Source organism: Oncorhynchus mykiss, chromosome 17 (assembly GCF_057628025.1).
Source record: "Oncorhynchus mykiss isolate SJ-2025 chromosome 17, ASM5762802v1, whole genome shotgun sequence".
NCBI classification, from domain to species: domain Eukaryota; kingdom Metazoa; phylum Chordata; class Actinopteri; order Salmoniformes; family Salmonidae; genus Oncorhynchus; species Oncorhynchus mykiss.
The window spans coordinates 64,775,587-64,800,570 of NC_143038.1; the positions used below are offsets into that span (position 1 = coordinate 64,775,587).

The 24,984-nt window shown below is 42.1% G+C and overlaps 2 protein-coding genes across 3 annotated transcripts in view; one reads left to right on the top strand and one right to left on the bottom strand.

The window, feature by feature from the left end:
* Positions 1-24,984, bottom strand: part of LOC110494693 (suppressor of tumorigenicity 7 protein-like) — a 58,170-nt gene that overhangs the window by 3,848 nt on the left and 29,338 nt on the right. The window contains exon 15 of one of the 2 annotated variants that reach the window (XM_036950748.2): positions 21,257-23,642. The exons of the other annotated variant lie outside the window; for it this stretch is intronic. Within the exon in view, the coding sequence (XP_036806643.1) occupies positions 23,547-23,642 (96 nt within the window). The 3' untranslated portion in view covers positions 21,257-23,546. Of the gene's footprint in view, positions 1-21,256; positions 23,643-24,984 lie in introns of those variants that run through there. 2 annotated transcript variants of the gene reach the window in all.
* On the top strand, positions 2,387-17,115 carry LOC110494692 (protein Wnt-2b-A-like). Its single transcript, XM_021569986.3, has 5 exons — positions 2,387-3,144; positions 7,078-7,298; positions 10,953-11,230; positions 11,535-11,799; positions 12,666-17,115. Exons 1-5 carry the CDS (start codon positions 2,975-2,977, stop codon positions 12,899-12,901), a joined length of 1,170 nt encoding a protein of 389 aa, XP_021425661.3. The 5' UTR covers positions 2,387-2,974; the 3' UTR covers positions 12,902-17,115.

Sequence of the window (24,984 nt, forward strand, 5' to 3'; positions counted from 1 at the left end):
CAGGACATACATGTATTATTCTATATGCTGACCCAGGACATACATGTATTATTCTATATGCTGACCCAGGACATACATGTATTATTCTATATGCTGACCCAGGACATACATGTATTATTCTATATGCTGACCCAGGACATACATGTATTATTCTATATGCTGACCCAGGACATACATGTCTTATTCTATATGCTGACCCAGGACATACATGTATTATTCTATATGCTGACCCAGGACATACATGTATTATTCTATATGCTGACCCAGGACATACATTTTCCTGGCCTTAAGGTTCAAGTTCTCTTGTTTTTTCCCTCTCAACCTATGATCTCCTGCTCTTCAAATAAATACACCTCTACATGTTTTGTTTAGACCGCGGTCTCTTCTCAAGAGTTATCAAGAGGACCATGCTACAAAGGTAAACACTTACTTTATCCTCACAATTGATATGCCAAATCCACAAGGTATTTTCTCTAAAGGTTGAAGGTTATATAGGTGAGGTTACTGTATGGGTTAGGGTTAGGGGTATAGCATTTAAAATCATATATTTGAGAGACAGTGTACTCCTGTCCTTTGTAGTAGACTATGGTCTGATAGTGAAGGGAAAACTTAGTCAGTTGCACAACTGAATGTGTCTTCCGCAGTTAACCCAGCCCCTCTGAATGTTCGGTGGGCTGCCTTAATCAACGTCATCGACGCCTGGGGAGCAGTTGTTGTTGGCGGTTAACTGTCTTGCTCAAGGGCAGAAAGAACGGCAGATTTTTCCACCTTGCTGGCTCAAGGATTCAAGAGCGCTGGTTACTGGCCCAGCGCTCTTAACCACTAGGTTACCTGCCACCCCATGGTGACAACCATTCACTCTCAAAGGCATCCAGCTGGGATCCAATGGCAGGCCAGGCCATGTACTGAAACAGCCAACCAGGTCAAGCCAGGGCAAGCATGTGCTGAAACAGCCAACCAGGTCAGGCCAGGCTAAGCATGTGCTGAAACAGCCAACCCCCCCCCTCCCCCGGACAGATTATGAGGCCTTTCAGTCTATCTCGATGGAGAAACAAAGTTCCTAGTTAATGATGTGTCAAAGCATGAAAGCTTGACCTCTCATAGTTGAAGGTGCCCCAAGCAAAACTTTCTCCAGCGCTTGCTGTGCTGACACAATGAAACTCCAGTCACATACCTGTTTTACTCCCACGTCATAGCTTACAATGCTATGTGCCAAATGTAAAACATCTAGATGAGATAAGTTGATGTCATCTCAAGAAAATCAAGAGATGAGAGTAGTTACTGATGAGATTTATGGTTAAAGCTCACCCTTTTGGCCTTGTTTAAGCTCCGTACACTAACTGCCTTACAATACACTGTCAATAGCGGTCTGTTTATTCAGTCATTTCTGTTTAATTGGTAATTTCAGATACATTTCATAGGCCTAAGCAGTGTGCAATGTCATCTCCAAAAATAAACTACAGATTGTGTGGTCCCAGCCATGTGGTCCTCATAGTAATGGTTTTATGGGCTTAACACAACACCATAATGCATATGTAAGCAGTGAAATATATTACAGTTTTGGGTTGTTTCTTAGATTGCTATGTATTTGTATAACACATATAGAAATGTATTTGATCTATTTGGCTGTGTTTCATGTGGAAAATAGTGGCAAAGGAAATGAAAGGCAATGGGATGAAAAGGACACCAACACCAAACAACATGAAACTAGAATGTCACCCCTTTCATCCATCCATAAATCACTGAACCAATTTATATAGTTTTAATTTGGTTGGAGCCAAAACATAGGCATTTCATTATTGGTTATAAAACTCACAAAGAAAAGGGAGCTCTTCTTTTATGCATGGTCTGGCCACATACACACATAGTTCAATTCCTTAATTCAATTATTTCCATATGACTTAGTTAACTTAATGAAAAGTCATTGAGATGAAAAAGTACTTGGATAATCTTCTTCATAGGGCACATCGAGAGGCTTTGTCATCAGCCAATGAGGGGTCACCCCTTTAGATTTGTGTGTATTAGGTAGTTGTTGGGGAATTGTTAGATTACTGTTATAGATTTGTGTGTATTAGGTAGTTGTTGGGGAATTGTTAGATTACTGTTATAGATTTGTGTGTATTAGGTAGTTGTTGGCAATTGTTTAGATTACTTGTTAGATATTACTGCACTGTTGGAACTAGAAGCACAAGCATTTCGCTACACTCGCATTAACATTTTCTAACCATGTGTATGTGACCAATAAAATTCAATTTGATTTGTCAAATGATTCCCAATATGGAGATCACCAATATTTAAACGGCTATGTAAGGTAGATAACTTTTATTTGTCGACATCTAAATATAACGTCCCTGACCTCACCGTGCACATACCGGTGTTTGTAATTGTCTAACAAAAGGGGGGCATGGACAGCTGACGTGCTGGTGCAGTGTTTTGTCCTGCGGCGCATCTTCAGTCCGGACTGAGAAGAAGACCGCGGCGTAGCTATCTGTCTCATCCTCGGACAGATGAGTGACTGACTTTACCTGCCCGGGACAAGCAGTGGTTTCAGTGCCATCTTTTTTCACAGTCTGTGATACCCGTGTTTGGGTTTGCAACTTCTTCAGCTTCACCTGTTATTCACGTCGAATGTCAAACAAATAGCCTGGGCTACAAAAACAATACGCAACAACGAGGGAAAGTGTTATCGTTGGCAACCCGAACATCTGGCTGGACATTTGACAGTTTCTCAGAAGATTTGTCTTAATTCGATTTACTTTTACCAGACTAACTTTTGATGAGCACTGCCTCGTCTCGAATAAATCAGAGACAAACAATGGCATTGATGAACTGACAAGATATCAAATTAGCCTTTTGAAACAAGATGGATAAAATTGTTCAACTTCTATAGATAGGCAGGTTTTCCCCCAATTATGAACAGCAAACCATCGCCCAGGACTTGTATTCTTCATTTTATATTGTATGCCTTCTGTTCATGAAAATAGACATGTTTTGTTTCTTCAAACCCCGAGGATATTCCAGGACCAGGACTGGGTCTCGAAATGGGACAATATCCCGACACTCCTCCAACTCAACCTCAAAGCTATACTTCACCTTTATTCTGCTGCTTCTCATCTTCACGCCTAGAGTGGATTCTTCCTGGTGGTGAGTGCTTTCTTTCATGTGCGCTTGATCCTGCTGAAATAATCATATCGTTTCTATCCAAGATTACATCTTTAATTTATGTCTAGGAGAGCTCTGTCATTGATATCCAAGATTAGATCTGAGTTTCCAGTGGTTTTGGATGACCAGTTGTCTTCTTAATGAGCTAATTCTAGAATATTCCAAGACCTTGCAAAAGCTAGCCCTATTTATGTTGGCTATTTGGGAGTCGAAAATATAAGTGGGAAGAAGTCATATTGCCTAATGCATATATAATGGATAAATATGAATGTAAGAAATAAAGACATCATTATAAACTCATTAAATATGCGAAACATTTTGAACAAAGTCAAGATCAAATGTAAAGCATGTTTGGATTTCAATGAAGGTTTTAGGGAAATGGTTTAGGCATACAATCAAAAATTCTATAATAATAATTCATTTTGTAAGAGTATATTCTGAGGAGGCTACATTTGCTTTTCACTGAAACCTGAGTTCATGTCTATGTTTATCCCAAGCCTGAGATTGCCAATTATGTCTTGAGAAATGTGAATTATCCTCGGGATGCAGGAGATGGGAACAATAACAAACACTAAATTATAGGCTGTATCACTATTATTTGGCAATTGAAACACATTCAATATTCAAATAGTTTAACTCAATACAGCCTTTGAAGTCTATATCTCCATCACACCTTAGAATTAGACTTATACCCTGCTGGAACCTGTAAAGAGAGCACAGCCAACTCCAATTCAAACAGCCACAGGGCGGGATGTGTGTGGAGTGGAGTTTTAAAACATCAAAACAAACAACCGCACACTGTGTTCATGAAGATACATGGACTGAGGGACTTTCCACTATCAATCTTGCATATTGGAAATGGCAGATGCAGGCAGTGGTGCATGAAAAAGTGTTCCTTGATGATTTCTCTTGAGGGTAAGAACCCAGGGTGTATAAAGGACGTGCCTACCTCCAACACTCCAATCTCACTGTGCAAAACATGATAAATCAGCTTTCGGCTAGGGGCAAAATCTTAATTTTCTATTCTGTTTTTATAGTTGAACTAGTTAAAGTAGATTAAATAATTCAAGTGGGCTCAACTCAAAAAATAATTGTATGTAAACAACACTGAGGAATTGTATGACTGAATAAAAACAAGGCAGTGTGTGTAATTAAAACAGTGAAGTGAGGCAGAGCGGGGAGACATGGTAGCTCTCTCCAGACTAAGGGTCTAAATATGATTTATATAGTCCAGTTTTATTTCTCATCATGATCCTGATCATTCAGATAAGCAGCAACGTGTTCTCTGGTGTTCTGGACTGATTGTCCTCCCTCCAAACTACGTATGAGGCGTACAAACAGTCAGGGTCTTTTGGCTCAGCTCTCTACTCTCTCTATGGAGAGAATAAACACTGTGTCTCTGCTCTGCTTTCCTGCTCAGGCTCTGGCAGCAGGGAATGAAGGCAGATTGTTGGGGGGAAGGGACAGGGACAGGGACAGGGACAGGGACAGGGACAGGGACAGGGACAGCCATAACTGGAATGGAAACCCTTTTCTGTTGCTGTCTCAGTGGCACGACACACAATGTAGCTGTGATTAAGCCTGGCAGTAATGATGTTCGGTCATCATAGGGAGCGGGAAAATTAGAGGAATATGCCAGCTTATAGGACACTGGGTACTTATAGGAGACTGGCGACGTATACCAGACTGGTCACTCATAGGAGACTGGGGACTTATAGGAGACTGGGTACTTATAGGAGACTGGGTACTTATAGGAGACTGGCAACTTATAGGAGACTGGGTACTTATAGGAGACTGGCGACGTATACCAGACTGGTCACTCATAGGAGACTGGGGACTTATAGGAGACTGGCAACTTATAGGAGACTGGGTACTTATAGGAGACTGGCGACGTATACCAGACTGGTCACTCATAGGAGACTGGGGACTTATAGGAGACTGGCAACTTATAGGAGACTGGGTACTTATAGGAGACTGGCGACGTATACCAGACTGGTCACTCATAGGAGACTGGGGACTTATAGGAGACTGGGTACTTATAGGAGACTGGGTACTTATAGGAGACTGGCGACGTATACCAGACTGGTCACTCATAGGAGACTGGGGACTTATAGGAGACTGGGTACTTATAGGAGACTGGGTACTTATAGGAGACTGGCAACTTATAGGAGACTGGGTACTTATAGGAGACTGGGTACTTATAGGAGACTGGAAACTTATAGGAGACTGGATTCTTATAGGAGACTGGCGACTTATACCAGACTGGTCACTCATAGGAGACTGGTCACTCATAGGAGACTGGGGACTTATAGGAGACTGGCGACTTATAGGAGACTGGGTACTTATAGGATATTGGTGACTTATAGGAGACTGGTGACTTGTAGGATACTTATAGGATACTTATAGGATACTTATAGGATATTTATAGGATGCTTATTTGAGACTGGAGACTTATGGGATACTTATAGGAAACTGGATTCTTATAGGAGACTGGAGACTTATAGGAGACTGGATTCTTATAGGAGACTGGAGACTTATAGGAGACTGGAGTCTTATAGGAGAATGGAGACTTATAGGAGACTGGAGTCTTATAGGAGAATGGAGACTTATAGGAGACTGGATTCTTATAGGAGACCGGAGACTTATAGGAGACTGGAGTCTTAAAGGAGAATGGAGACTTATAGGAGACTGGAGTCTTATAGGAGAATGGAGACGTATAGGAGACTGGAGTCTTATAGGAGAACGGAGTCTTATAGGAGAATGGAGACTTATAGGAGACTGGAGTCGTATAGGAGACTGTAGTCTTATAGGAGACTGGAGACTTATAGGAGACTGGAGTCTTATAGGAGACTGGAGACTTATAGGAGACTGTACTTATAGAAGACTGGATTCTTATAGGAGACTGGAGACTTATAGGAGACTGGAGTCTTATAGGAGACTGGAGACTTATAGGAGAATGGAGTCTTATAGGAGAATGGAGACTTATAGGAGACTGGAGTCGTATAGGAGACTGTAGTCTTATAGGAGAATGGAGTCTTATAGGAGACTGGCGACTTATAGGAGACTGGGTACTTATAGGATACTTATATGAGACTGGAGACTTATAGGAGACCGAAGATACTTATGGGATACTTAAATGAGACTGGAGTCTTATAGGAGAATGGAGCCTTATAGGAGACTGGAGTCTTACAGGAGACTTATAGGAGACTGTAGTCTTATAGGAGAATGGAGTCTTATAGGAGACTGGCGACTTATAGGAGACTGGGTACTTATAGGATACTGGTGACTTGTACCAGACTGGCGACTTGTTGGAGACTGGATACTTATAGGATACTTATATGAGACTGGAGACTTATAGGAGACTGAAGATACTTATAGGATACTTATATGAGACTGGAGTCTTATAGGAGAATGGAGCCTTATAGGAGACTGGAGTCTTATAGGAGACTGGAGACTTATAGGAGATTGGTGACTTTTACGAGACCATGTCACACTGTATGGCTGCTTCACTGCACTCTGTGTTCCTATTCCAGTCTCAGTGGTCAGGGGTCACTCTTAGTTAACTGTGTGGACTCTTCCCTGTCTGTGAAAGTGCTTCTGAAGATCTCACACTTCATAACACTTTTATGGCATGTTTCACAGCGTGGGATTACAATGAAGCGGGACAGAATGGTTAAATGCACACTTTGTAAGAATTCCTGCTGTTCAATAGTCAATTAAACTGACGATGAATACCCATTGATTCTTGAAAAATATAGCTTGTCACACATCTGACTGGACCTGACTTCACAATATACAGTATATTGTCCTTCAGAAAGAAAACTAGAAAGAAACACATTTGTTTTTGCATAATAATCGTCCCTGGAAGTTTCCCTGGCCTCCCACTGACAGTGCACCTGTCTATCTGATCTGCAGGTACATTGGAGCCCTGGGTGCACGGGTGATCTGTGACAACATTCCAGGCCTGGTGAACAAGCAGCGCCAGCTGTGCCAGCGCCACCCGGACCTCATGCAGTCTATTGGGGAGGGTGCCAAGGAGTGGATCCGCGAGTGCCAGCACCAGTTCCGCCACCATCGCTGGAACTGCAGCACGTTGGACCGAGACCACACCGTCTTTGGCAGAGTCATGCTGCGCAGTAAGTCTGTGTGTGTCCGTGTTTGCGTCTGTGTGTGTGTGTGTGTGTGTGTGTGTGTGTGTGTGTGTGTGTGTGTGTGTGTGTGTTAAGAGGTTTAGTATTCAACCACTTGAATCTTGGATGTAACATTCACTACATGAATTTGATACAGTACATAAAAGTGATGGATTGTTGTAGACTATTACAGAACTATAACGGGACCGCTCAGTTTCCTTTTAGACTTACAGACATCCCAGCCTTAAAGGGAAATGTCCAACAATGTTCAACTTCATGTTCATCATCTCCAGCACCTCTCTAACATCAGCATACGTGAAAATGGCACGTTTCTATGTTTTGTAGTAAAAAAGATAGAGGAATATGTGTTTTTCCAAGACATCATCGGTGTGCATCGTGTAATTCTTACCAATTATGAGGAGTCGTTGCCTACTAATTGCCTACTAATTTGTCTACTAATTGTCCTGTTATTGTCTATTAATTGGTTGATGTCATTGCAAACACAGATCTTCCTCAATCTTTTTTTTTTTTTACAAAACATAAAAACATGATATTTTTACATATGCTGATGGTGTGAAATTTCCCTTTAAGGGTATATGCATGTTATATACATATCTCAGTTCAACACTTCATACAACAGTTTATCATCTCTATGTACAGATGCGGTCAAATATATTGGCACCCCTTGCAATTGTGTGCAATGTAGCAGAATGTTCTGTTTCCTATTTTCAATGGAATGGCTGTTTTTACCCTGTAAGCACCTGCAACTTACCACAGGTGAGATAAATTACATAGTAAATGAGAAAACTTGCCTCCAACCCAATGAATTTGAATTTTTGAATTTTTTATAATTTCACAATTTTTTACTATGAAGTGAAAAATCTCAAATTCAGTTTAGGTAATTTTTTTCTTGGTTCTGTGTAAATCAAACAAATACAAAAAATGTGAACATTAAAAGTTTTTTCAATTTCAACTTATTTCAAAATAAATAGATAATCGTGCAAGGGTTCTGTCTGCAATAAAGCCCTTTTGTGGCGACAACTCATTATGATTGGCTGGGCCTGGCTCCCCAGAGGGTGGACCTGTCTCCCCAGAGGGTGGACCTGTCTCCCCAGTGGGTGGACCTGGCTCCCAAGTGAGTGGGCCTATGCCCCCCAGGCCCACCCATGGCTGCCCCTGTGCCCAGTCATGTGAAATCCATAGATTAGGGCCTAATTTATTTATTTCAATTAACTGACTGAACACCTGATGAAACTAATGAGTATTTAATACATCAGCTGTCCAGGTGGCTGGTCTCAGACGATCCCGCAGGTGAAGAAGTCAGATGTGGAGGTCCTGGGCAGGCGTGGTTACACTTGATCTATGGTTGTGAGGCCGGTTGGACGCACTGCCAAATTCTCTAAAAAGATGGAGGCGGCTTATGGTAGAGAAATTAACATTCAATTCTCTGGCATCAGCTCTGTTGGACATTCCTGCAGTCAGCATGCCAATTGCACACTCCCTCAAATCTTGAGACTTCTGTGGCATTATGTTGTGTGACAAAACTGCACATTTTAGAGTGGCCTTTTATTGTCCCCTATTCACTGTGTAATGATCATGCTGTTTAATCAGCTTTTCGATATGCCACACCTGTCAAGTGGATGGATTATCTTGGCAAAGGAGTAATGCTCACTAACAGGGATGTAAACAAATTTATGCACAACATTTTAGAGAAGTACGCTTTTTGTGTGTATTGAACATTTCTGGAATCTTTTATTTCAGCTCATGAAAAATGGGATTATGTTGTGTTTATATTTTTGTTCAGTAATAGTTTCACCTTCTCCAGGAATGAGGAGAGTTGCAGAAAGTGGGTATTCTCTGAAGACAGGTAGCAGATAGAGAGATCCACATGGTGATGTCTAAACAGTAATAGGAGATGTAAATATTTGGGTAGATGTTTCTGGCAGGCAGACAAAGCCGTGCTCCCTGACATATCGCCTGTGTTCTGGTTCATTGCGTGAGGAGGAATGAAAACTAGAGGTGGGTGGGAAAAGCAGACCAAATAACCCTGTATCTGCTCTCCTCTCAGATGACAAGATACCTAGTGACTGAGAAAGCTGCCATCTGTGCAAATTAAAGGGTGAAAACGAGAGGCACCTTAAATGGGCTGTTGGTAGCCATGTTTCTTTGTTCTAGCTATCCACCATAGGCCTGCTGTACATGGACGGATTGTACAGGAACATTGTACAGAGACAAACATGCCCAAGTTCCAAGGAACGTAGACACTGTTTAAATTTAGATTGCATGGGATATAGTGCACACAAACAGATTTTAATCAAATATAGGCATGTTTGTTTCTGTGCAATGTCATCTGGACTATGCAAGTCGAAAGCTTTCAGTTGGGCATATGTTAGTGTTCAAAGCATGAAGTTGGCTCTAGACTGATGTAACTACAGTGTAACGACATGATTACTACAACAAAACAAACTCTGCAAGTATAGTGTAACCGCCTGTTTGAGACTGACTTTGTTTTGCCTGTTTGAGACTGACTTTGTTTTGCCTGTTTGAGACTGACTTTGTTTTGCCTGTTTAAGACAGACTTTGTTTTGCCTGTTTAAGACAGACTTTGTTTTGACTGTTTAAGACAGACTTTGTTTTGCCTGTTTAAGAGTGACTTTGTTTTGCCTGTTTAAGAGTGACTTTGTTTTGCCTGTTTAAGACTGACTTTGTTTTGCCTGTTTGAGACTGACTTTGTTTTGCCTGTTTAAGACTGACTTTGTTTTGCCTGTTTAAGACAGACTTTGTTTTGCCTGTTTGAGACTGACTTTGTTTTGCCTGTTTGAGACTGACTTTGTTTTGCCTGTTTAAGACTGACTTTTTTTTGCCTGCTTAAGACTGACTTTGTTTTGCCTGTTTAAGACTGACTTTGTTTTGCCTGTTTAAGACTGACTTTGTTTTGCCTGTTTGAGACTGACTTTGCTTTGCCTGTTTAAGACTGACTTTGTTTTGCCTGTTTAAGACTGACTTTGTTTTGCCTGTTTAAGACAGACTTTGTTTTGCCTGTTTAAGACTGACTTTGTTTTGACCAAAAAAAACAAAGATAAAAACAGCTCCAGCCTCACTTTCACCAATTCAGACCATCTATTTCTATTGTGAATTGGCCATAACCAGGGACGGCCAGCTCTAGTTCCATGTGGACTGTCTACGGTTTTCCTACTCTTCAACTTGGTGACTGATTATAGAACTGACAAATGAGGTGTGTGTACTCTCAATCCATTAAATCAATTCCATAATAAATTACATTCATGAATCAGGGAGTGTAGACAATTCCAACTACTGAATCCTGCAAGATACTGTTCTTAATTATACAACTACCTTTTTTGCCAAAGCTGAGATGCTGAATTATTTTTTTTGCCCACGCAACAGAGGTCTATATTGGTCCACTAATACAGGACTAGTAAAGGCCCAGTGCACTACTTTTGTGAAAAAAAAATATTTTTCAATTCTTTTAAACTTTTTTAATAAAGTTATTATTATTTGTTAAAAATTCTTGGGGTGCTGCAGCACCCCTATTTCCCACAGCTATGGGAACACATTTGCCCCTCGCTTCCCTGACCCTAACAGAGGCTATCTAACGATGACATCTTCTAACACAAAATCTCCTCCATCATATCACCCCAGGTAGCCGGGAGGCAGCATTTGTGTACGCCATCTCCTCGGCAGGCGTGGTCTATGCAATTACCAGGGCCTGCAGCCAGGGGGACCTCAAGATCTGCAGCTGCGACGCCCAAAAGCGGGGCCAGGCTAGTGACGACAGGGGCGAATTTGACTGGGGCGGCTGCAGCGACAACATCAACTATGGCATCAAGTTCACCAAGACCTTTGTTGATGCCAGAGAAAAGATGGTGAAGGACGCTCGGGCACTGATGAATCTACACAACAACCGCTGTGGACGAATGGTGAGCAATGGCTTAGGGGTTAAGGGGCATTATACTTTTTGAAATGTGCACTGTGATGCATCTGGACTTGATACACACAGCTAACTGGCTGACAGGCAGTCCCTTTCAACTAACAGAGCATGCTATAACTACTGTGTAACAACATGGTTACTACAACGGAACAGACATTGCTGGTAAAATTCAAGCCACTGTTGAACAGACATTCTGTAAATGCTCTAGACGTGAATAGTGAGTGTACTGGGTTGGTCACAAGTGAGCCTGTGTCTTAACCACCAATGACATTATCCAACCATTTCGATTTCAGGCAGTGAAGCGCTTTATGAAACTGGAGTGCAAGTGTCATGGCGTCAGCGGCTCCTGTGCCCTCAGAACCTGCTGGCTGGCCATGTCAGACTTCCGGAGGACCGGGGACTACCTCCGGAAGAAGTACAACACGGCCATCGAGGTGACCATGAACCAGGATGGCACCGGGTTCATGGTGGCTGACAAGGACTTCAAGGGAACCACCAAGAATGAGCTGGTGTATGTAGAAAAGTCCCCTGACTACTGCCTCATGGACAGAGCAGCAGGTGGGTCAACTCAACCAGTTCAAGGTGTTAGGTAGGGCCAGGAGTTTTTCTTCAACACATGACCTGACAGAGAAAAACACAGATGTTTTAGCTATGGCTAAGAGGAAATCTCTTTATGCAAAAAATTTGAGTATATGATTCAGAATAATATCACACTTAGTCATACATAGTTTGATGGATGTTATTCTAGTACTTATCACCAAACATATATTTTGCCATCAGAAACATAGCTGCTCTGAGTCAAGACTGTTACCCAGAAGGTAGATAATACAGCGGCCTACTCCTCAAACACGTCTATGAGAATACCAGACTCATCTGCCGAAGGCCTGCATACCTGCATAGCTTAGAGTTCAATTATTTGACCTTTAACTTCTCTCTAATTCCAACTGTGTTTTCTCTGCCTTGGTAATCTCTGTTTCTCACGCCCCTCATGTCCTATCACTTCAGCAGAGAGTTCAAAGAGCTCTAGAACAGCTAACAGGCTCTGGTTATGATACCTTGGATGTATTGTGTGTTACTGGTATCTTCCTAATCTCTGTTAGAGACCTATGTTAGACCTATGGTTATAGGTTGACACCTAGTGAACTAATGTTAATTAAGAAGAGAAGCTACACTACGCCCCTAGACTACTTACTTCAAGGTACAGCAGGGCTGATTTTAAAAGGCTTATAGCTCTCGTATCCGCTAATCTCTATTGTATAGGAATTCACACCCTAAGGATACAACAGGGTAATTTTTCAAATCCTTCTGTGGTCCCTATTAAGCTCCACTCCCAAATGCTCAAGGGGAATACCTCCACTCACACCCCTTCACTCACGGGCCGGCTTGTCTTTAACCATGGCGTCTGTCTTGTGCCCTCTCCAAAGGCTCCCTGGGAACGGCAGGGAGAGTCTGCAACAAGTCTTCTAGAGGCACAGACAGCTGCGAGGTCATGTGTTGCGGACGGGGCTACGACACAATGCGCGCCAAGCGAGTCACCAAGTGCGAGTGCAAGTTCAAGTGGTGTTGCGCTGTGGAGTGTAAGGACTGTGAGAACACTGTGGACGTTCACACCTGTAAGCCCCACAGGCGACCCGATTGGCTGGACCAAACCAGACGCTGAGGCCCATTCTTTAAAAGGACGTAGCAGTGGTCAGCTGCATTGTGGGATATGTATTTCCTACCCCTGACTCCTTACGGACTCCTTTCGGACCTCCATTACCTCTGACAACCCCTTCTAAAGTGACATCCTAAAGAACCTTTCCCAAAGCGCCGTATCCCAACTTGGTTTGGATGGTGCAGTACTGTATGGAACTTTTCGGTGGGAAGGCTTTCTAAGAGAATGGTTGGGCTGGGAGAGGGGATAGTTCCTATTTATGTTTTTGTTTGTTTGTGTTGATTGTGTGCTGCTTCCAAGGTGCTGAGGACACTATTTTTCTACAGACATTCATTCACACAGTATCTGTTGTGGAAATGCAGAACAGGACATTGTACTGTGAGCACACCAGAGATTGAGTTAGGATTGTTTGGCTGGTGTATGTGTTGTTGTTTTTTTGCTTTGTTTAAGACTATGTTCTCTCTAAATCTGTGATCACTTTGTTCAGTGTTTCATTGGCCTTACAATAGAAAGAGATGAAGAACTGAAATTGTACTCTGCTTGATATAATGGAAAGACTGACATGTATTCAGTTGTTAGGCGTAAAAAAATATATTTAAAAAAGGAGGACTTACCCTCATGCCTTACCCTACTGGTAAAGTGCATTGGGATGGATGTACAGCAGAAAGTCTAACGATCAACGTTTACCGCGGGCCAGAGAGCTGCTCTATAGACACTAATGTAAAGTACCAGTCAAAACATTTAGACACACCTCCTCATTGAATGTTTTTTCTTTATTTTTACTATTTTCTACATTGTAGAATAATAGTGAAGACATCTTAACTATGAAATAACACATATGGAATCATGTAGTAACCAAAAAGGTTTTAAACAAATCTAAATATATTTTATATTTGAGTTGCCACCCTTTGCCTTGATGACAGCTTTGCACACTCTTGCCATTCTCTCAACCAGCTTCACCTGGAATGCTTTTCCAACAGTCTTGAAGGAGTTCCCACATATGCTGAGCACTTGTTGTCTGCTTTTCCTTCACTCTGCAGTTCAACTCATCCCAAACCATCTCAATTGGGTTGAGGTCTGGTGATTGTGGAGGCCAGGTCATCTGATGCAGCAGCTCCATCACTCTCCACCTAATGGTCAAATATCCCTTACACAGCCTGGAGGTGTGTTGGGTCACTGTCCTGTTGAAAAACAAATGATAGTCCCGCTAAACGCAAATCAGATGGGATGGCGTATCACTGCAGAATGATGTGGTAGCCATGCTGGTTAAGTGTGCCTTGAATTCTAAATAAATCACAGACAGCGTCACCAGTAAAGCACCCCCACACCATCACACCTCCTTCTCCATGCTTCATGGTGGGAACCACACATGCAGCGATAATCCGTTCACCTACTCTGCGTCTCACAAAGAGACGGCGAATGGAACCAAAAATCTCAAATTTGGGCTCATCAGACCAAAGGACAGATTTCCACCGGTCTAATGTCCATTGCTCGTGTTTCTTGGCCCAAGCAAGTCTCATCTTATCATCGGTGTCCTTTAGTAGTGGTTTATTTTCAGCAATTCGACTATGAAGGCCTGATTCACACAGTCTCCTCTGAACAGTTGATGTTCACATGTGTCTGTTACTTGAACTCTGTGAAGCATTTATTTGGGCTGCAATTTCTGAAGCTGGTAACTCTAATGAACTTATCATCTGCAGCAGAGGTAACTCTGGGTCTTCCTTTCCTGTGGCGGTCCTCATGAGAGCCAGTTTCATCATAGTGCTTGATGGTCTTTGCGACTGCACGGATTGACTGACCTTCATGTCTTAAACTCATGGACTCTTTGCTTATTTGAACAGTTCTTTCCATAATATGGACTTGGTCTTTTACCAAATTGGGCTATCTTCTGTATACCACCTATACCTTGTCACAACACAACTGATTGGCTCAAACGCATTAAGAAGGAAAGAAATTCCACAAATTAACATTTAACAAGGCACACCTGTTAATTGAAATGCATTCCAGGTGACTACCTCATTAAGCTAGTTGAGAGAATGCCAAGAGTGTGCAATGCTGTCATAAAGGCAAAGGGTGGTTACTTTGAAGAATCTAAAATATATTTTGATTTGTTTAACACTTTTTTGTTTACTACATGATGCTATATCTGTTATTTCATAGTGGTGATGTCTTCACTAGTATTCTACAATGTAGAAAATAGCAAAAATAAAGAAAAACCCCGGTATGAGTAGGTGTCCAACATTCTGACTGTTACTGTAGCTAAATACGAAGCAAAGAAATTCATTTAAATAAAATGTTTCTGTTATAAGAGTTAAGTGAAACAAACGTTGTCGACTGAGATGGATAGTATGTCTCCTCTCTCTTCAGTGTGACAGGTACTCTTACAGTATGTGCTATCAATCTATTATTGTACGTGTTCCTAAATGTATATGGTGTGATGGATGGGAGCTGTCATCTCTTATTATTTATCACTGGTTTCCAATTACTGAAGCTGCTAGCTTCTACTGTATATTCAGAAAGTATTCAGACCCCTTGACTTTGTTCACATTTTGTTACATTACAGCCTTATTCTTAACATTTTTCTCATCAATCTACACAATACCCCATAATGACAAAGTGAAAACAGGTTTTTACAAATGTTTGAAAATGTATTACAAATAAAAAAACAGAAATACCTTTTTTACATAAGTATTTAGACCCTTTGCTATGAGACTTGAAATTGAGCTCAGATGCATCTTGTTTCCATTGATCATTCTTGAGATGTTTCTACAACTTGATTGGAATCCAGTTGTGGTAAATTAAATTGATTGGACATGATTGGGAAAGGCTCGCACCTGTCTATATATCTGACATGCACAGTTGACAGTGCAAAAAAAAAACAGCTCTGAGGTTGAAAGAATTGTCCGCAGGATTTTGTCGCGGCACAGATCTGGGGAATACCAAAAAATGTCTGCAGTATTGAAGGTCCCCAAGAACATAGTGACCTCCATCATTCTTAAATGGAAGAAGTTTGGAGCCACCAAGCCTCTTTCTAGGGCTGGCCGCCTGGCCAAACTGAGCAATCAAGGGAGTGGGCCATGGTCAGGGAGGTGACCATCAACCCAATGGTCACTCTGACAGAGCTCCAGAGTTCCTCTGTGGAGATGGGAGAACCTTCCAGAAGGACAACCATCTCTGCAGCACTCCACCAATCAGACCTTTATGGTCGAGTGGACAGATGGAAGCCACTCCTCAGAAAAAGACACATGACAGCCCGCTTGAAGTTTGCCAAAAGGCACCTAAAGGACTCTCAGACAATGAGAAACAAGAATCTCTGGACTGATGAAACCAAGATTGAACTCTTTGGCCTGAATGCCAAGTGTCACATCTGTAGAAAACCTGACACCATTCCTACGGTGATGCATGGTGGTGCCAGCATCATGCTTTGAGGATGTTTTTCAGCTGCAGGGACTGGGAGACTAATCAGAATCAAGGGAAAGATGAATGGAGCAAAGTACAGAGATATCCTTGATGAAAACCTGCTCCAGGGCGGTCAGGACCTCAGACTGGGGCGAAGGTTCACCTTCCAACTGGACAACAACCCTAAGCACACAGCCAAGACAAGTTTCTGAATGTCCTTGAGTGGCCCAGCCAGAGCACGGACTTGAACCCGATCAAACATCTCTGGAGACATCTGAAAATAGCTGTGCAACCTGTCAAAGCTTGAGAGGATCTGCAGAGAAGAATGGGAGAAACTCCCCAAATACAGATGTGCCAAGTTTTAAGGTCGTACTCAAGAACACTCAAGGCTGTAATTGCTGCCAAAGGTGCTTCAACAAAGTACTGAGTAAAGGTGTCTAAATACTTATGTAAATGTGATATTTCAGGTTTTTATTTGTAATACATTTGCAAAAAATTCTAACAACCTGTTTTTTGTGTGTATTGTGTGTAGAATTCTATCACTTTTAGAATAAGGCTGTAATTGAACAAAAGCAGTAAAATCCATGTGATGATCATAACTACTTTTTAAGCTGAATGAGGTGTCAGTTTATGTTAAAAAGATCAACATTTTCAAATGTAAATGGTAACTAATATGATTTCAATGCAATGTTCTCGAACGGTTGGGAGTGGTGGGCAAAGTTGTATTGTAATGTCAGTTGAAGGGTTATTGTCACCTTGGGTAAGACCCAAAAATACCACACTTGTTCTATATTAAACCTTGTTGATCCTTCTGTCATTCACATCAGATTTCTTCCATCCTCATACTGCTGCCCATGTCCCTGAGATACAGGAGCTGATATTCACTGAATGTAGGCTACTCCACCCTGTTCTTGAGTAATTCATTAAATTAAGATAGATTAAAAAAAGTCCTCCTAATGTCAGCGCCAGACTCAGCACTCGCCAAATCCGTGGTGAAGGCCCTCCAATTACAACAGAGTACTCCTCACCAATGCCAGAAGATGGAATTATTTCTCTATTTCATAGACTGTATAAACCAGGGGATATTATGCAGACTGTTTTCTTTACACAGAGCATTATTGTAAAATGATTAGTCATATTAATCACTTTCGAAAAAAGCTTTTATTGGTCTCTAAATCTTTTTAAAGGGCAGTGCAGCTGTGTCCTTGTGGAAATGTCCTGCCAAATCTCATGTAGTGAACATGGAACAGGAAACACCTGCCTTTCTCACATCAGTCTTTTAAAATAACCAGCTTGTCACTGCCTGCATTCTCCTCCCATCATAGTGATATCTAATGGGCATCTATTTAGTGGCAGGACGATCATTCTAAAATTGTCCCAGGGGAAAGAAAGCTGAGGGTGGAAGACCTCAATGCACTCAGTGACACAATAAAAATAAACAAGTATCGTAATGTATTAACTTCTTAAATCATACAACAGTTAGTTTACATGCAAAAGCATCTTTATCAGTATCAATTATTGTACTTTCTATTTATTTACTACAAAAGTTACTGGGGGCCTCTGCGGTTCACCATTGAGGAAGTCTACTAAACATTCCATTGTTTCTGCAACTACCTCCCCCTAACAAGCAAAGTTTGAAATGTGTTCTACCCTCTTGTGTCTGAGTCTCGTGACTTGTCAAGGAGTGAAATTTGAATTGCCAAATCTGTCATAAATCTGTCATAAATTCAACAAGATATGAACCATAGCATATTGTGGTAAACCCATAGTCAGTACACATCCCACACCTGGTCCCACTGCGTTGCGATCTAGGGGGCTGCTTTAGAGTTGGGTGGTGGGTCAGTGTTTGGTTGAGCCATGTGCTTGCTACTTACCTGTCTGTCCGAGCCGACCGCAGTCCACAACAGCGCAGCATTGCAGCAGGCTTAGGGTCAGTGCCAGGGATAGGTCCCTGGGGCAGATTTATAGGGGAGTTAATTGTAATATATATACGTGACCTTCAGGGACATGTATGGCAAAGTTCCCAGGCGAGGTTCATGGTCTATTAACACGTTCGCTGTCCGGGTGAGATTACCGGGCTGGCGGCAGAGGATTAACACATGAAAACCCTTATCTAGTGAGTCAACTGTCAAGAATGCGTTTCTCGCCAAGTTTTTGTGTAACTGTCTGTTTCTGTAGAGAGGATGAACAGAAGATGGATACGAAGATAGCGTCTGCTCAGTTATAGGCCAACCCTTTTTCCACGAATGTGCTGACCCAGGCCAAATCTTGCTCGACCTAGAACTAAAGTCTTGTGTAATTAGTTAGATGCTCGATTATGTTCTGGGCCGAGAAGAGATCGGAACCGGAACGAGGAGCTCCACCCTCTCTCTTTGCAAGTTACGGGCAAGTCTATAGGCCAAATTGCCCCTCCCCTTCCAAAATTCAAAAGATATTAACACCTGTGAAATAGTGTATGGTCCAAAGAACTGTAACTAATGTTGCTGGTTATTTCACGACTAATGCTGCTGATTATCTCACGACTAATGCTGCTGGTTATCTCACGACTAATGCTGCTGGTTATTTCACGACTAATGCTGCTGGTTATTTCACGACTAATGCTGCTGGTTATCTCACGACTAATGCTGCTGGTTATCTCACGGCTAATGCTGCTGGTTATCTCACGACTAATGCTGCTGGTTATCTCACGACTAATGCTGCTGGTTATCTCACGACTAATGCTGCTGGTTATCTCACGACTAATGGTGCTGGTTATTTCACGACTAATGCTGTTGGTTATCTCACGACTAATGCTGCTGGTTATCTCACGACTAATGCTGCTGGTTATCTCACGACTAATGCTACTGGTTATCTCACGACTAATGCTGCTGGTTATTTCACGACTAATGCTGCTGGTTATCTCACGACTAATGCTGCTGGTTATCTCACGACTAATGCTGCTGGTTATTTCACGACTAATGCTGCTGGTTATTTCACGACTAATGCTGCTGGTTATCTCACGACTAATGCTGCTGGTTATCTCACGACTAATGCTGCTGGTTATCTCACGACTAATGCTGCTGGTTATCTCACGACTAATGCTGCTGGTTATCTCACGACTAATGCTGCTGGTTATCTCACGACTAATGGTGCTGGTTATTTCACGACTAATGCTGTTGGTTATCTCACGACTAATGCTGCTGGTTATCTCACGACTAATGCTGCTAGTTATCTCACGACTAATGCTACTGGTTATCTCACGACTAATGCTGCTGGTTATTTCACGACTAATGCTGCTGGTTATCTCACGACTAATGCTGCTGGTTATTTCACGACTAATGCTGTTGGTTATCTCACGACTAATGCTGCTGGTTATCTCACGCATGCCGTTGTATCATGACAGATCTGTGTTACCATTTATGTTTACGTAGTCTGTCTACGAGAGATTAACTTGAACCGCACTGTGCTGGCTCAGATTTCTTCTGTCTCATCCAGTACGGTTCCAGCAACTCTAGTGAATGTGAAACGAGGCCACCTTTGTTTGACTCAGTAGTGTGGCAAGGGTTTTATTCTCCCTGCCATTTGGTGGATTATTAGCCTGGCCCCAGATCTGTATTAAACCAACACCTCTCACTATTGTTGTATAGCCTACATATGCAACAGACAAGAATTTGCTAAAGCACATACAGATCTGGGACCAGGCTAGTGGTTTATCTTACATGCCTCAGTCTGTCTACCCCGAGGTAGTCAGCTTACCCTCTCCTCTCCAGCTTTTGACCTCTGATTAACAGAGTTGACTATCCGGGCCGGCCAGCTCCTGTATTGTTTGGTTTGTAGATGAGGTGATACCAGGTATATACAATAAATTATGAGATTCATCAAAGGGACTTGGGTCCCACATCAGTCCATCCAGTCTCCATGTGCAGGAGTACACCAAATGTCCATCTCTATCCCCCCACATAGCCTCCGCAAGTCCCAAACTAGTTTGGAGTTTTGAGAGTATATAGAACAGTAGCTTTAACAGTATAGCTACTGCCATCTGGGGATATGGAGTGTGAAGTGGGATTTTGTAGTAATGCTTACCCAATCCTTTCAGATATACACAAATACCTAGAGGCGATAAGGGTTGTTTCAAACCCCCCACTTTGGTGTTGCAAGCACTAACCCTAACCCAAGCACCATGCTCCAAACCAATGAGTCATGGTAACCACTCTCTATAAGTCTCTGTGTATCTCTACTGACAAAGACAAAGTGGCTGTTTGTGTATCTTTATAGGGGACCGATGAGAGTGTTTTGTCCCTGCTGTTGTTGTCACGGCCCCAGAGTCTGAGGAACATTCACCAGCAATTTGTTGGTTCAAACACAAACATCATCATTAGCAACTGTCACAAACCCCTGGACCTGATACAACTTCAATAAGTGGCCAACTTCCTCTAAGCGCCAAACTGCAAGTATAAATGTAAATATAACAGTTGAACAACCCCTAGTCTAGTGTTAGGAGATGGGCTCTCTTTCACAGTGTGGGGGAAAGGGAACATTGATGTGGGTCATAACGTCAAAGCTGCTTTTCAAACAAACACCAAATATAGCGAAATGGTAAGGACGTATAATGTAGGTACTCTCAGCTTGTCTTACATGTATGTTCACTGTCTAGGGCAGGGCTGCCCAACCCTCTTCCTGGAGATCTACCATCCTGTGGGTTTTCAGTCCAACCCTCTTCCTGGAGATCTACCATCCTGTGGGTTTTCTGTCCAACCCTCTTCCTGGAGATCTACCATCCTGTGGGTTTTCAGTCCAACCCTAATTTAACACACCTGATTCTACTTATTAGCTGCTCAACAAGACCTTAACTAGCAGAATCAGATATGCTAAATTAGGGTTGGACTGAAAACCTACAGGACAGTAGATCTCCAGGAAGAGGGTTGGGCATCCCTGGTCTAGGGTAAACCATAGGGCCTAGGCCACATCCCCAAAGCATACAAATCAGTCTTGAATCTGTTTTTTAAATTTATTTGTTCACAAAGTACAACAAAAATTCAAACACAAACGCATTAGATTTACATTCAAGAACCAATTTATTGTGAGCTATCTAACTCATATGGTAGTAAGTTCAAATAGGACTTCTGTCTTCAGCATTTCATCTTGTTATTCTGGACTATCCCAAATATAATCCAACAGTATGGAATTAAAATAGTGTACAGTAATTACACCCAGATAGTGCACAGTATAGCCAGGTAGGAGTGTTGATGGCTCTGACACATAAATTGAATGAAAGTAGCAAACCAATTATAAGTGCTGTTCAAGCACAGTGCACAAATATCACATTATGCAAACAGGGCGGGATTACCGAACGGGCACGTGACAAAATGTGTAGAATTGCATTATAAAACTGCACATGTTGAAATGCAGAAAGTTAGCTGTATTCTCCTCCCAAAATATATATTTTTTGGGGCCCCGAGGCCCAAAATGCATTAGTCCGGCCCTGGATGCAATGCACTACCAGCAACCAATAAACAGTCAGCTCTTGTTGCCATCTTTACTCATAATTGGGTTTATGTATGATAAAATACATAAAATAGTTGAAGGAATTAGCAAATGAATGAGCAGGTTCTGAAACCACTGTGTGCCGAAACATTGGTTCATCAATACAATACATATCTGGGAGTATTGTGAGAAATAGCTTTCAATTTCATCAAGCCGCTTAAATCCAATCTGTCTGTTGAGCCAGTGAGGTACAAAAGGCCCTTTATGCTATTCATGATCAAATATCGAGTCCTGCCACAATATATACTGTAGGCTATTGACTAGTCTTAGATCACGGTTCAGAGTATTTGCTGTTGAGGCTACGGTGAAACCACACAGTGATTCAAACAAAGCGGCCTGTTGTGATTGGCTGATTACACCTGAGCAATACAAGTTGACTACAACTCATAGAGGACCTGGAAGCGCAGCGTTCAGTTATGTGATTGGCTGTGAGTGATGCCATGACTACCCATGCCGTAACCGGTCATAATCCCACTTACATGTTTATGCTACGTTTGAGGGGGCGCAGGTTGCCAGTGATATAGCGCGGAGGTGGCATGCTGTGGCAACAACTGGCAAAACACTGCAGGCATTGTATACACTACAGACAGAGTGAAGCAGTAAATCAAGGATCTGTTTTTAGAAGGTCTCAAAAACTTAAACTCTGCCCCATAGGATGACTATGTACCATAAAGGCTATGCTTTGTTTCAACCCATCTGAACTGGCATGACACACATACCTTATTCCAGAGCCATGTATTTAGATTTTTTTTAAATGATATTGTTCTAATTCTAGACATTGTTACATAGCATTATAGACATATTTCCCATGTAATGTAAATGGCCGCTAACATGGCTGCCATGTATTGTTGTCTCATGTAAATGCATCATAAAGCAGAAACCACAATGTCCCAACTCTCTAAATACATGGCTCTACCTTATTCTAGTGAACATTAATGTGTCTGTTCAGACATGAAATCGTGGAAAACAGGCCTTCTAGTATGCTTTTCTATAGATATCAATCTGTCTCCTGCTGCACCAGCTAACAGACAATACATTTGGAAAGATATTATGAATAGCAGCACTAGAACCAGGGTGGCAACATTTCAGGAACTTTCAATAAATTCCATGTTTTTCCCAGAATCCCAGTTGGAGGATTCCCAGAATCAGTAGGGGAATAAGGAGGGCAATCAGTAGGGGAATAAGGAGGGGAATCAGTAGAGGAATCAGGAGGAAATCTGGAATTCTAAAACCAGGATCTCAGGAAAATCAGGGAATTTATCAAAAGTTGCAACCCTAACTAGAACAGAGGGATACTACTTCCATGAACTGTAGTGTTAGCCTTCACAATAATGAGACATTAACTAATAATACATTTATTGTTTCAGCACTTAATTCAGAAGTGTATGAGAGATTGACGTAATTTAGAGGTGGGACTTGGAAGTCAAATGTAGGTTGAAATACTTTCTATTTACCGTTCTGTGTAACTCAACATAACTTCAAGTTCCTGTAATAATAATAAACGAATAACTGCGTGAATATCTGGTAAATGTTTACTTTAAAAACCTGGCTTCTTAGCAGTTGCATCTCTGAGTTGCGTCTGGATGTTGATACAAGACTTGGCCAACATAATCAGTACCAAAACAACAAGTGTGTGTGCACGCTGAAGACAGGAGAGCAAACATTTCTGTCTGTAGTTTTGGAGTGTTGGTGTCTGAGGGGTGTGTATGTGTACGTGTGTGAGATGGGGTCAGATTCGAGTCAGCTGATGCCAGAAACTGGATGGCATGAAGCTCTCCATCTTGTCTGCGAAGAAACCCAGGGGTGTGAAGAGGGTGCTGAAGAACTGAGGAACAAAACAAAGTCATTTCAATACACCACTTTCAATAGACTACAACCCATCCAGAGATGGGGATATATACGGCTCTATATGCAAAAAATATGATTCTGAGATAATTGGCTGATTCCGAACCCCCATTGGTTTGAATGGTGTCAGCAATTTTTATGTTGTATTCTTTTGAATTTAACAACATGAATTGTGGGTATTTAGAGCACTATATAGTTGGGCTCCCGAATGGCGCAGCAGTCTAAGGCACTGCATCTCAGTGCAAGAGGCATCACTACAGTCCCTGGTTTGAATCCAGGCTGCATCACATCCAGCCGTGATTGGGAGTCCAATAGGGTGGCGCACAATTGGCCCAGCGTCGTCCGGATTTGGCCGGGGTAGGCCGTCATTGTGAGGGGTAGGCCCTCATTGTGAGGGTTAGGCCGTCATTGTGAGGGTTAGGCCGTCATTGTGAGGGTTAGGCCGTCATTGTGAGGGTTAGGCCGTCATTGTGAGGGTTAGGCTGTCATTGTGAGTGGTAGGCCGTCATTGTGAGGGGTAGGCCGTCATTGTAAATAAGAATTTGTTCATGACTGACTTGCCTAGTTAAATAAAGGTTACATAGAGGGAGGATAAATTAAAGTGGGAATACCAGCAGAAGCATGGCGACTTGTATTGAGGGCAGGGGGCACGTTAGAATGTACCCTTCATCTAAGGCTGAATACCAGAGCTTGCATCACTACTACTACTAGGGAACCCAGGTGTAATTCTATAAAATGCTCTCCCAAAACAAGTAAGCAAGTAGAGATAGGAGACCCATAACCCTTACTGAGGCCTCTCCCTCTCCAGCATAACCAATAGAAATCATCCACGATCACACATCTGAAATATGTTCAACCCCAATAGTTCAATCCACCATAAACAACACTTTGTGTTTATGAAGCAATACATTCACGAGGTGAACAGATGGTTTTGACAGGATGTGGGAAGCAGCATTGTTCTAGTATGTGGAACTATGGCCAAGCATGCCAAGTAATGGGTCTCTCTTCCCCAGTTCCAACCCTCACTTAATAGATTCACAAACTAGGGCTGGGTGGTATCCAGATGTTCATACCATTCTTGTACCAGACTGGGGTATACGTATAGGTGCCTGAGCAGTGGAGCAGCTGGACCCACACTTTCAAAATAGGGTTGCAAATGTATGTTTTTACACCCTCACTTTTTTACCAGAAAATGATCATGATGTATTTATTGGGTAATGTCATTTCCAATGATTAGTAATATTTTTAAGTAGTTGTCCAGCGTTGTCCAGGTTTGGCCGGGGTAGGCAGTCATTGTAAACAAGAATTTATTCTTGACTGAC

What these genes read in the sequence shown, in the direction of transcription:
- LOC110494692 (XM_021569986.3), top strand. Translation starts at nt 2,975, where the DNA reads ATGAAAATAGACATGTTTTGTTTCTTCAAACCCCGAGGATATTCCAGG. An exon ending in AGAGTGGATTCTTCCTGGTG is followed by an intron (nt 3,145 to 7,077) that starts GTGAGTGCTTTC and finishes TCTGATCTGCAG; the next exon opens with GTACATTGGAGCCCTGGGTG. An exon ending in ACAACCGCTGTGGACGAATG is followed by an intron (nt 11,231 to 11,534) that starts GTGAGCAATGGC and finishes TTTCGATTTCAG; the next exon opens with GCAGTGAAGCGCTTTATGAA.